Source organism: Phyllostomus hastatus, unplaced genomic scaffold, assembly GCF_019186645.2.
Source record: "Phyllostomus hastatus isolate PE091 unplaced genomic scaffold, TTU_PhHast_1.1 phas_scaffold_78, whole genome shotgun sequence".
Lineage (NCBI taxonomy): Eukaryota > Metazoa > Chordata > Mammalia > Chiroptera > Phyllostomidae > Phyllostomus > Phyllostomus hastatus.
This window is the reverse complement of record NW_025334041.1, coordinates 86,114,350-86,127,643: the sequence shown is the minus strand read 5'-3', so window position 1 is coordinate 86,127,643 and position 13,294 is coordinate 86,114,350. Positions and strand designations below refer to the sequence as shown.

The window sequence follows — 13,294 nt, the reverse complement described above, 5'->3', positions numbered from 1 at the left end:
GGCAGTGAGATGGGCCCTCTCCTCATGTTACCCTAGTCCTGGCCCCACATGAGTCAGAGACCTCAGGGGCTGGCCAGAATGGGGAGGGGAGACACTAGACAGAGAGGCAAAGCCTTCCTTCCACACATGCACCCAACATGCTGTATACAGCTCTACCCAAGGTGGACCAGCTGGGAAAGGGGTACAAATAACCCTCAAGGCATCCAGGGTGTTTATAATTACACATGAATGGGCATTCTGGTTACCAACTTGAGACTGTGGGTTTATGACAAAGTGGATTGTCTGAACATGAGCAGAAAAATCGCCTGCCTGCCTGCCACGGTTCCCACCCCAGCAATGAGGAAGGTAACCCCCACAGAGTAAACGTTTACAGGATGCTGGCAGACAAACACAGAGTTGTGTTTTGATTATACCCCTTGAGTTGTGCTTGTTCGGCACATGGGCTATAGAAAAAGAATTTCTGCTCTGACCTGAGGGAAGTGTGAAACCCCAGGCAGACCAGCTTGGCCAACAAAGTGGGAGGGGTGTGTTTCTGCCCTCACTCCCCAACCTGGCCCTAAGTCCCAACCTCCACCCCTCCATTGTGGAAGAGGCCCAATCTGCTGTCCAGTCACCAAGGAACCTGTGCCCCCATGCCAGCCACTGGAGCTCACCAAGTAGAAATCCTATACCCACTCCCCCTATCTTCTCTGCAGCTCTCCCCCCATCCTCTCTGCAGCCCTTCCCTCCAGTTCTAGGTTGGTGGTGGTTTGTCCCAGCCCAGAACTGTTTCACCCTCAAAAGCAGCATTTTCCCAGGCTAACTGGATCCTTGCTGCAGGGCTGAGTGGCCACCACTAATGTATAGATACTGGCTTGTGAATTCAGTGTATTACTTGATATTGAGACATCACACGCCATCTCTTACAACTACTAGAGAAAGAGCTGCCAGTCTTCCTCTGTGATTCTCCTTTCTCACACCTAAATAAGTCCCATTCAAAGAGCAATCAAGTGTGGATGTCTGGGAGTGACTCCCACACAATGGGCACTGATCTTTCCTTTCCTCTTTCTTAGATTCAAGAAGCATTTTACAATCTTGAATTCACATCCTTCCTTATCCAGCCACTTTCAGACAAAGGTGCAACCATAAAAGAGAGTAATCACTAAATGCAATATGGGATGCTGGATTAGATCCTGGGACAGTAAAAGGACATTAGTGGGAAAATTGGTAAAAATTTTAATAAAGCCTAGAGTTTAGTAAATAATAAATAATGCACCAATATCAATTTTTTAGTTTGGACAAACATACCATGGTTTGGTAAGATGTCAACAGTGGGGCAAACTAAGGGAATTACAGAAATCGTACTATCTTTGTAACTTTTTTGTAAATCTAAAATTATTCCAAAGAAAAACAATGTAAAACAACAAAAAAAAGACTAACTAGCAAATGCATGTCTGGGCTTCTATTTAGATTTCTGATCTTTGAGGTAATTGTTTACATGTTTAACTAGGAGTTTCTGGCAGGATTCAAGCCTTTGGCATACAATGAAGAACTAGCCGAGGTTATGCCTCTCTAGACATGCAACACTCAGGGAACACAGCTTTGCTCCAGGAACCGGGGACTTCCTGGTGGCAGCCACATCTCCCCTACTGGGCTGTGGGTTATCCTCCACCTCAAGGCCCATGCTGTTCCCAACCTACTTTCCAAACACAGGCTCCAGAGTGCAGGGGATGTAGTTATCCTGGTCGCTCACCGATTTCTTCCCTATGGAAATCTTGATGTAGGGATCACACTGAAGGGGAGACAGAGAGCTTTTAGCAAAACCTCTTTCCCAGCACATCTTTGAGGCTTCTTCAGTCCTCTGCCCCCAGATGGGACCAGACGGACAGCCATCAAGGAGCTGCCATCCTGTCATCCTGCTAGGCCAGAGACCCCATCCTGTGGGCCATACCACTTGGCCCTGATGTGGGCCTCTAGCCACAGTCCAACAATGGGCATGGGGTACCTCAGTCCTCCATACTCCAAGTCCACTTCCCCACTGGGAGAAGGTGGGAGGGGACAGGCTAATATCCTCAGAAACACACCATTTTGTATCACACATGTGATTGGGTCAAGCTGGGGTCGTCTCTGTGACCTCTGCTTCAGCAGATAGAAAGGGAGAGAGAGGACCCGACTGTGTCAGCCCAACCCAGCCCTGGCTGGCCTTCCCTGAATGCCTCCAGCAAGCAACAGCATCCTCTCAGCTAGCCTCCGGGAGCAGCTGGGGCCAGAGAGCGCTCAGGGTCAGTCTTGGCACCAAGAAGTCTGGAAGTGCATGGATTGCCCATTGGCCACAACCACATCTTGGAGGCCACTGGTGGTGCCTGGTCATGGGATGTCTCCATTGTGCTCTGTGACCTCCCAGAAAAGCAGGGGCAGCTATGACTTCTCACCTTGAAAAGCAGGGCTCCAAGTGTAGGACACCAAGCCTTTACCCACAACTTCATGGGTACATGCTAGGCCTGTACCTATCTAAGGCGACAGGAGAGGACACCAGCCTTATACCCCTGAACTCCAGTCACCCCCAGCCCTGCCCCTCCTCTTCCCTCTTTCTCTCTCTTTCCAATTTTATTCTGCCTCTCCCCTTCCATCTCCCTATAACTTCAGACTCCTGTCCTCCTTCAAGTTCCTGTCTCTCACTCACGGCCAGGTCTACAGTGAAGCTATGAGGTACTTGCCTCAGGCACAAAATTGAAGCAAGGGCCAAAAAACCTCAGTAATCAAGATAAACAACATTTTAATGCAATATTTTAAAAAAATTAAAATCATTGCCAACAGTCCACGATCAAGAGTTTAAATAAAGACAGGATCAGTATTATCGACTTTTCTTTTTGCCTCGGGCCCCATCCCATCAGGGCAGGGGTACTGATCCTGTTCCACTGTTCTTTCCCCCACCACGGACAGTCCTATGAAGTCCAGGCCCAGCCTACACCTTCAATGTCACCTTTCCTTATGCCTCACCCTTGTGCTAAACACACACTAAGAAGTTTTCTGGCAAACTTCTGCCAAGGTTTTTCATGCCTACTAAAATACTGTTTTCTTCTCCCTCCCAGCCTATCAAAACCCCATCAATCCTTAAAAATCCTATTCCCGCAGGAAGCTTTCCTCATTATTCCAATGTCTTACACTGACTTTGGCCTTTTCTGAACTCCTAGAGCACTTGGCCCTTTCCCCATGTAGCCACATCTCAGTTTCGTATTTTTGTCTGGTTGCCCTGGTTTGCTGTGAATTTCCAGAAGTGGAGTTGTGTCCAGATTCTGAAGCCCTTCTGTACCTCTGGTTGGAGGTGAGAACTCTAGAAATGTTACCTTCCCATTGGGGTCCTTGGGCTGCAGGCCGAATGCTCGTATGATATAGATGCGGACCAGGCACTCCTGAGGCCCCTGGGCGGCCAGCTGGTGGAACTGTCTTGGGGGCACAGGAATGGCCGGGTCTTCTGGGAGGGGATAAATTTTGAAAAGGCCCTGAAAAGAAGGAGGAGTCAGCTTTCATTTTTACCATCATTGTCACCAACACAATCACCACTATGACTATTACTTTCATCTTTACCAGATTTGTCACCACCCAGATCACCAAGCCTAATGCCATCTCATCACCACCATCAGATTGTGCCTCAGCAGCATTATCATCACCGTCACCCACATGGTCACAGACATCGCCCACATGGTCACCAACATCAGCACTATGGGCATCATGGATATTCTACAGCACCCCTGCTCTCACCCCCTTCACTTACTACTGCCCCTCCAGGCTTAGGCCTCCCTGGATTAAGAACAGGTCCTCAAGGATTTACCTTAAATTCCCCAATGACAGATGGGTCCTCCATCTCCTCCTGAGTCTTGCCCCGGTAGAGCTTGAAGGTGTTACAAAAGTCAGACAGGCCCTCAAAGGCCTCCACATTCTCCAGTTCTGTGTCATAGACCTGCCATACATGGGGACAAGAGAAGGGGATAGGGAGAGACAGAAAGAAGAGGGATCAAAGGAAAAGGAAGAAAGGGAGGGAGAGAAGAGACAGAGAAGAAAATGAGGGGAAAAGCCACAAGCAAATTAGAGAATTACAGGCAAAGAGGAGGGCAGGTGGGAAGGGGGGAGATAAAAGAAAGGGCAGGGAAAGAAGAGACACAGGAGAGGGAAAGAAGAACAACAGAGATAACCGGGAGATTAAAGAGAGAGAACACAGGGAAAAAAAACAGGACAAGGGAATAAGAGAGAAAAACATTTGTTCAGCGTCACTGGGAAATACAGTTTTCTGATTAGTGTAGTATCCCAGGTTATCTTAGAGTCATCATATACATAGGTGGTACATTTTTTAAGAGAATAAGATCATAGTCAAACAAATACATAAAAAGCTAACTGATGTTTTATCAATATTTGAGGATTAGATCAGAACTCTGCAAAATTCAGGGGTCAGCATGTCCAGCCACAGCGCTCGCTGCCCAGGATGTCCCAATGGCAATGGTACTGAATGCCAGCTGAGCCCGTCTTTTGAGCGCCACTTCAAATCGGTGAGCTCGATTTATTTATTTCATTCCTCACAAACAACCAATGATTTTTACTTTTTCAGCAGTGTTTTGGAATTGCTTAGATCTAAACAAGGCAGTGGCTTGCTATTATAGATGATAATATATACCTAATAAATAGTGATATTCAATAACTTTGCATACATGCTAAATTAGTTATATTTGAAACTGACACTTCAGGTTAAGTTCTCATATTGCTAGATATTATTTCTCGTTTAGGTCTAGCTCAAGTTCTATCTCTTCCAAGGAAGACTTAATTATACAAATGATGTAGGTTCATTATTAAAATTATAAAATACAAGTAAATATAAAGGAAATATTAGTATTGCCTTATATTCTGATTCTCAAAAAATAACTTACTATTTGGTTACCATTTGATATGTATCATTTTGAATTTTTTCTTGCTTTATTTATATAGTTGATTCATTTCAATCAAAGGACCATTTTTTTCGTTATCAATTCTACCATTCTTTCTATTCTAGTTCCTTATTTCTGATTTTATTTTCATTATTTTCTTCTTTCTATTGTTTTAAGTTTTTTTATTCTCATTTCTTCAATTGAAGGTTTATTTACTCTGCTCTCTCTATTCTGATTAAAAAAATAGTTATTGCTATGAAATTGTCTCTGCTTACCACTGCTTTGGCATTGCCCCATTAGTTTTTGCTGTATAATGCTTTCATTTTCATTTCTTTGGCATTCCATAACCATAGTTTCACTTTTATTATTTGATCAAATAGCCAGGTGCTTCATTAGTTTCCATTCTTTCTTTTTAATTAATATAAGTTTTAAGGCTATAAACTTCTTTTGAACACTGCTTTAGCTATAACCAGTAAATTCTAATATGAAGCATTTTATCATTTCCCAGGTATTTTGTAATTTTGGTTTATATTTTCTCTTTCACCAAGAATTGCTAAAACAAAACAGGGGAGGGAGGTGAAGAGGGGTGGGGGGAAAAGGCAGAAAACTGTATTTGAATAATAATAAAAAAAAATTTTTAAAGAATTGCTGAAACAAAGGGTTTTTTTAAAAAAGTTCTAGATGGAAGAGACTCTTGAGGCTTTAGATCTTGATATTAAATTTTCATTTTATGGTATTATAATCAAAAAACATTGTCAGTGGTATTGCCACTTCTTAAAATTCATCCAGGTTTTCCTCACTGACTGTCGCATGGTCAGTTTTTGTAACTGTGTAGTCTCTATTTTCAGGCTACAGGGTTTAATCACGTTAATAGCCATGCTGGTTTTCTATTTCCTCTCATGCTTTTGTACCCTTGACTTGACATGAACTGAAAGAAGAGAATTAAATTCTCCCCTAGCTACCAGAATGCTTCCATTTCTCCTCATATCTCTTATAATTTCTGTTGTATAAATATTAATGTTGTATTATTTAGGACATAGATACTCTCAAAACTGTCATCTCTTGGAATTGCACCATTTAGCTTTATCAGGTGCCATTCTTTGTCTCACTTACCTTTGAGAACATGAATATGCTCTCATCTAATAAAGATGGAAGATTGTGACTTCTGCTTTCTTTTTAGTTGCATTTACCAGACACACATTTTCCCCATTTTTTATTTTTAGCCTTTATGAATATCTTCATTTTAGACTTTGACTTTGTTTTCATATCTGATCTAAATTTTGTTATTAATAAGTGATTGATACAACATGCATCGATATGATAGATTTTTAGTCTGTTTTTATGCTTACTTTTACATAGTTATATATTTATAGTTTTCTAGTTTCATAGATTTTTGTTTAATCTTTGCTTGTATGGTCTGTTGTGCATGTGTGTGTGTGTGTGTGTGATTCTTCTGACATCTAGGATTACCTGGGTTTATATTCTAATATTATTATAAATTTATATATATTAAGAATACACTTATTCCTCTACACCTTAGAAACAGTATTTATAAATTCCCTATTATAGCATGATTAATTAATTAAATTTTTTCTCCTGCCCTCTCCCTCTCCATCACCCAGTATTAGAGAATATTGTTTTCCTTAATATGTACCCCTGTACTCTTTGCTTATAATTTGCTTATACACCTATTATTTGATTGGCTAATTTTAAATAATGTCAACACTATTTGCTCTATAATATGGCAATCAGTGTCTTTACTTTGTATCATATCATCCTTTCTCCTCCATTTAATTTTTGTCAGTTTTATCATTTGTACATTTTCAGTATATATATTCATACTCTGTCCTGTCACCCTGACCCTTCCATTTACTTTGACTTTAGGTCTAACATAAAACATGGTCACAACAGTCCTTTTGCTGTGGTGTTCCCAGTCATCTCCCAGTTGGCAAACGTTTATTTCCTGGGAGTTTCTGAAGACGGGCTCATGGGAATCACATCCCTTGTTCCTGAACATGGGCATCTGGGTGTCCATGGCCTCTGTGCCTGGAAGGTGGCTTGGCTGAACATAAATCCTCAGTCACCCTTTCTTTCCTTGATGATCAACAGATGGTGCTTTATTGTCTTTGGGTGAAGAAATTGATGCCACCTTGACTTTTTCCTATTTTAAATGACATAATATTTTTGGAAGAAAAGAAGTATGACTACCCCAAAATATTCTTTATCTCTAATGGCCACTAATATATGCCAGGATATGTCTCAGGATTGACCAATCTGGGTCAATTTGTGCTGACACAAAGTAGACTTTCTAATATATATATATATATTCAAGTATTCTTCCACTTTAGTCAAGTTTTTTTAAAACTGCTTATGTCATTGTTTTGGTTGTCTTCCTCAGAAACTCCAATTATGCAAATGTTGGATCTCCTTTCCCTGACTTCAGTGTTATTTTCTCTTTACTTTTTTTTAGAATGCTTTCTTTATTTTCATTTTGTTTTGCTTACTTTTATCATTTCTGTCTTCTTTGCCCCTTCCTGTGTTTTCCAGTGTCGCCATTCTGCACTGGGCTCCTTCCAATTTCATGTCTCCTTCTCCTTTCCTGAATCCCATCAGCTCATATTTCACCTCTTCTCATCTACGATCATTTGAGTTCTTTCAGTTCTGCTTTGCATGCTGGCTACCCAGTTCTAAAAAGTTTTTAGTGAAATATTTTGTCAGCTCCTTGGCAAAATTTTTGGGTGAGTACATATCTTTTTTTTTAGCTAGGATATGTATTTTCTCTTCTTTTTTCATAACATTTTAAAATCAATGCTCTTTTATTATTACTTGTCATTAAAGGTGTTGGTTTTCCTAGATGAATTACTTATTTTGTTCCACTGCAGATACAGACAGCTTCCTCCAAATATAGCCCATCTGTGTGATTCCTGCGTAGCTCCACCTTTGCAGCTTCTCTGAACCAAAAGGTTCTAAGAGACTTTTGTCACCAGCATGAGTCTGTCTTCCAAGTTCTCATATTCATTGTGGTAAGCAAGGGATGGAAGATTTGTATTTTATGGTTAAACCTCAATTTCAGTAACTATATTTTTAACTATTTAATAAAATTTTTAAGCACACACAGTAGTAAACAGAATAGATATTAAGCACCCATGTACCTGTAACCTGTCTTAAATAATTACCAGCATTCTTGTATTAGGAAGTATGGGGGTTTTCTGAGATCTGCTACCACTGTGACCTCTCATCACTTCCGTGCATCATCTCCTAATTTACTGCTGAGTGGCTTCTCCCCAATTCCAGTTGCCTTTGGACAACTCTTACATGTATTTTGGAGTCTGTGAGGTTTATTTGTTTCCAACTTTTACTGAAAATGGAGTTTATGGGTTTGAATGATCTCCAGAAGAAAAGGGGAAAAATGCTGACATATGCAGTCATGTTCATACTGGAAGTCCCAATAAAATACTTTTTCAATGTCTAAGTAGTTGGTCTTTTTGTTTAAACTTTTGTTATTAGTTTCTCATCTTATTACATTTTAATCCATCTTGTATGATTTTTGCTCTTGGTAACATATTACTAAACTAACATATGGTCAAATGTTATAAGTGTTCTCTGAGCATTAGGAAAAATGTATTCTCTATTTTCTTTATTACTTTTATTCTCTATTTTAAAGCTACTTTTAATATAGCTTAAAAACATTTACCTTATTATTTATATTTTTTATTTCCCTGTTTATTTGTTTGCTGCTTCATCTGTCTAGAATAGAGGCCCATTAAAATCCCTACTGCAACTTTAGTCTCCATCATGTCATTCTTTCACTCACGTGAAGTGTGGGTTTATACACTCCTATCATTTTTGCTTTGAGTATTTCTCACCTTTATTGTGCAAACACGTTTGGGAGTTTCTTTCATTCAGATGTGCACATTTTATTTATATAAAATACTCTATTTTGTTTCCTTTGCTTTTAAATTCCATCCCTTTTTTGTTTGCATTGATTTTATTTTGATTGCCAAAATATTTAATTTTCAGCCATTCTAAGCTGTATTGCTTTAGATATGTCTTTGAAAGACAGTAATAAATTTTAACTTTTGATATAATCTGAGCCCTTATCACTGAATAGAAGCATTTAATCTAATTTATTAGGAAAACTAATATATTCGTTCTTTTTCTATTGTGTTTTTCTATGATTATTGGGGGCTTTTTATGCCCTTACTGTATCTTTTATTTTCTATCTTTTGCAATTGAGACTAAGAGCTGGTTTTCTTCTTCCTATGCTAATAATTATCAAAATATATTTTTGTGTTTTCACATTGTGTACTCCATTCACTCCATAATGCTACAGGCTGTTTTTCAAAGACTCATGTTGGTGGTGGTGGATTTCTTCTATTTATTTATCCTTAAAGGACCAGTGTTCCTTCCAGGTCTGGTTTCTCCCCAGTGACAGGTTGAGCACACTCTTTCAGATGGCCCATCTGCACTTGGACACCGTCAGGGATCTCCTCAGAGAGGTCAGGCTGGAAGGCTGGGCACTAATTCAGTTATTCAACATCCAAAGGAGCAGCAAAGGGCCAGGGTCATGGGCCACCCCAGCAGGAATTCTCATTCTTACTTGGTTTTTCTCATGTTTTTGGCAAGGCTACAGTAAAAACATGCCAAACCTAATGTGGTGGACCTTCTTCCTGGTTCATAAATAGCTCTGTCTCTTTGCCTAGCCTCACACACCCAACTACCAAGTCAATGAAGAACTTGCTGCCTAAGGCCCTGTCTCTGTGTGTCCAGATCTTCAGATGCAAGTCACCTGGAGCCAACACCTTGTGACATCACCCTCCAGGGTATGCTCCAAAGGCTTTCAGGCTGCAGAGTTACCTGAAAGTCCTAGCCACCTACTCCTTCAATGAGTCCCAGCGCCCATTCATCAAATCCCCTACAGGATGCTCTTTGAGCTTCTCCCACATCTGACAACCTTTGCCGTCCTTCTCTAAGTAAGGCAACCAGATTCAGCAGGTGAAAATATAGGACAGCTAGTTAAATTTGTATTTCAAATAAATAAATTTATATTTTAAATATTTGAAGTATACTTACATTAAAATATTCATTGCTTATCTGAAATTCAAGTGTAACTGATTATCTTAAATTTTATCTGGCAACCCTCTCCAGGACACTATGCAACTCCTTTGGGAAGCAATTTTGAGTCACCTCTGGTTACCTTTTTCAAATGTAGGCTACTTTTGAAAAGCATAATTGTACTTGTGAAATTTCTTCAAAATAATAGAATTTTTCTGACTCCTCTCTGGTTTTGTCTTTCTGTTTGTTTGGGTGGGCTTCTTTTCTTATTTTCACAGAAAAAGAAGTTACCATATTTTTATATTTACTAGGTGATTTCTGTCCCAATTGTAGGTGTGGGATAATCAGAGCAACATTCTCAAGGGCCTTTCCTCTCAATTTCGATACAAACCTTTATTATAGAAGAGTTCAAATAACCTCAAAAGATACAGAACAGTATAATAAATCCCTATCTATTCATCTCTAAGTTTTAATAATTTTCAATGTTTTGCAATTTCAATAATTTTTAATATTTTGAAAATCTGTCAGAGGACCACTCATACCATCTATCTTCCCCCTTACTATTTTTTTAACATTTTAAAACAAATCCCAGGCATCATTTCGCCCATAAATACTTCAGAACTTTCTAGCATTCTCCCAAAAATAACTTCTTGGTTATCCCAGTCCACACTGTCTTCTTGCTCTAGATCTGTAGGTAACCTTTCTCACCTCAATTAATTTATTAGGATTCTTCAGTTCAGGCACCAAATGAGGAAACAAATACAAATATGCATGTATATATAAACATATACACACACATATACATATACATATACATATACATATACATATACATATACATATACATATACATATTCTTTTTCTGGCGTGCCTCCTACTACCCATCGCATGTGCCCAGGAACTGATAGAAGGGAACAGTTGGAGAGGCCTTACCTTTAGAGTGTCAAAGTCCTTCTCCAAGTAGGAGCCACACTTTTCTCTCTCCCCTATCGAGGCAAAGAATTTGCTCCACCAATCAATGAACTCCTCCTCCTGTATGGGTAGAAAGACACCCACCATTTCAGAAACAGAACTTGTCAAGCACGGTTCTTCTGGACCAAAAACCTAGCAAGGCCAATGGGTTGGTGTGGACTTTGAAGTTCCCCTGCTGGGTCAGTTCAGGGGAGCAGAGAGCTGGAACTTCCCATCCCTCCAGGGGCACAGACCAGAAAAAAGGTTTGAACATTCGCTTGGTATTAAGAGACAGAGGCTCTAGCCTGGGTCCTGTCCCCCATTCATTGTGGGATTCTGTTAAGCTCTTGGGTCTCCCTTTTCCTTTCCATGAAGTGGATATAAATCATCATGATAGTTGAGGCTAAACTTTGACGGTACATAGGGTAACTCTTTGGGGAAAATGTCAATAATGTCATTTAGGAATGTCATTAATGTGCTATTTTTAAATAAAATGCAGTAGATCTAGGAAAATTCAGATCCACAAAGAGCTATCCTGCCACCTCTCCAACCAGCAAAAAGAAAAAGAAAAGAAAGCATCAGAAATCAGAACTCAGCTTCCCCCAAGGTCAAATCAAGGTTGAATCCTTGAAAAATTAACAAATACTAAGTATCCATTATTCAAAAGATACTACATTGCATGGGAGAAATTATGTGAGGAGAAAGGAAGTCTGTGACAACCCATGTTCTGCCCTGCCCTTCCTCCATTTACTCACATTATAGGAAAAGGTAGACAAGCCTGCAGTGACACACACTGGTTGGTCTCTCCACCTTTTAACTCCCTCTGCACTTGCAGTGTCTACAAGGTCTCATAGCTTTTGTGTCTAGAATGCTCCTCCAGCTGTGTCCTGTCTATGTATGTGTGGGTCCTGTCATCCCACGAGCAGCAAACTTCCCAAAGGTGGGATGGTCACTCTTCCTGAGGTGTCCCCCAAAAGCCATTGGGCTGGGCACTTGATCTGTGCCTGTGAGTACCACTGAAGCTCACCAGTTCAGTGGGAAGGGCCAAGGACAAGGTCTAAGGATAGACCATCTGGGACTCCTCTATATGAGGGGGTGAGCTAGGAGATCTCCCTGGAGCCTGCTCTGACTTTATAAAATTAGTTGAATGTCTACCATGGAGTTTCTGGAAATGTTGCTGGCTCCCTTTAAAGCAATGCCCAGTCCTTTGAGTTCCAACATATTAAGGGTGAGCACAAACTGGAAAAGGCTGTGGGAACTGGAACAGGCACAATGGGGAAAGGGTGAATGAGGTTCTCAGAGTCTCACCCATCCTGGAACTGTGGCCCTAACAGCCTCTGTGTGGCCAGAATGTGGTTCCAGACACCCAGCACAGAGAGCAGGTGTCAGAGCAAGGCTGAGATCGAAGAGAGTTGTTGTCTGAACCACTTACCAGGAGGGTCTTCTGCAGCCAGAAGAGAGGAAAAGAGGTTCAGATGTGTTAAGACATAGGGTAGCAGAGCTTTCTCACTTGTAACCACTCTTGGAAAAGCCAGCATAGGGCAAGACAGACCTTAGCCTGATGTTTTAAATTCATTTTAAAGAAAAAGACACTATGGATCAATAAATGTACACAGACATGCATATCAAACCCACACAGTCACCAACACATGGAAGACTATATTTACACAGACATGCTAAAATGCACATATACCCCCCCCAAATACACATATTAACACACGGGAAAATATGTATGCAGAGGTAGAAATGGTTACAATGGAATTTCATTGAGCTGTCTGGGCCTTCCTCTGTCTTTATTTTCTTCCCCAGACCAGGTACTTAAAGATCCAAGTTTGCCTCAGGCTCAAAGTCAGGTATACACAGGCAACAACCAATGTGTTTTGTACAAAGAAATGACAGGAACACAACAGTTCTAGGGAAGTTATTATACTTCCCTCAGTCTTGAAAAACCAAGTAAAATGTTGAAAAAGAATATGGAGACAGAGAATTGGAATAATACCATTAACAGTGTCAGTTAAACAGACAAACATGTAATCTAAACACAGAAAATATACCTTCTTGTCCAGCACCATTGGAGCACTTAGAAAAATTAAAAGCCACAAAGCAAATCTCAATAAAGTCCAAAAAAAAAAAACCATTATCAATCACATTCTCTAAGCAGATACACTAAAACTGAAAAATAATGGGAAATTTCAAAATTAAACATGACAAACTTTTAGAAATTTAAATGTACACTCTTAAAACCCTCCTCCGTTAAAGAGAAAACCAAAACTAAAATCACAGATAACTTAGAAAATACCAACAGTGAGAAGCTTATGTCCACAAAGCTGTGAGTGGTAGACCAGTGTGCCCTGAGAGGGAAATCAGTGTTAAATATTTTTGCTTTTATACAA

General features: G+C 40.2%; 1 protein-coding gene across 18 annotated transcripts in view; it reads right to left on the bottom strand.

The window, feature by feature from the left end:
* The window catches only part of DYSF (dysferlin), a 201,284-nt gene that overhangs the window by 20,246 nt on the left and 167,744 nt on the right, over positions 1-13,294 (bottom strand). For 16 of the 18 annotated variants that reach the window (XM_045828610.1, XM_045828607.1, XM_045828615.1 and 13 more), the window contains 4 exons: positions 10,884-10,982; positions 3,812-3,940; positions 3,327-3,482; positions 1,680-1,771 (listed from right to left, as the gene is read on the bottom strand). In XM_045828610.1, the coding sequence (XP_045684566.1) occupies positions 1,680-1,771; positions 3,327-3,482; positions 3,812-3,940; positions 10,884-10,982 (476 nt within the window). Of the gene's footprint in view, positions 1-1,679; positions 1,772-3,326; positions 3,483-3,811; positions 3,941-10,883; positions 10,983-12,333; positions 12,346-13,294 lie in introns of all 18 variants that reach the window. The other 2 variants (XM_045828611.1, XM_045828603.1) reach the window with 1 other exon arrangement.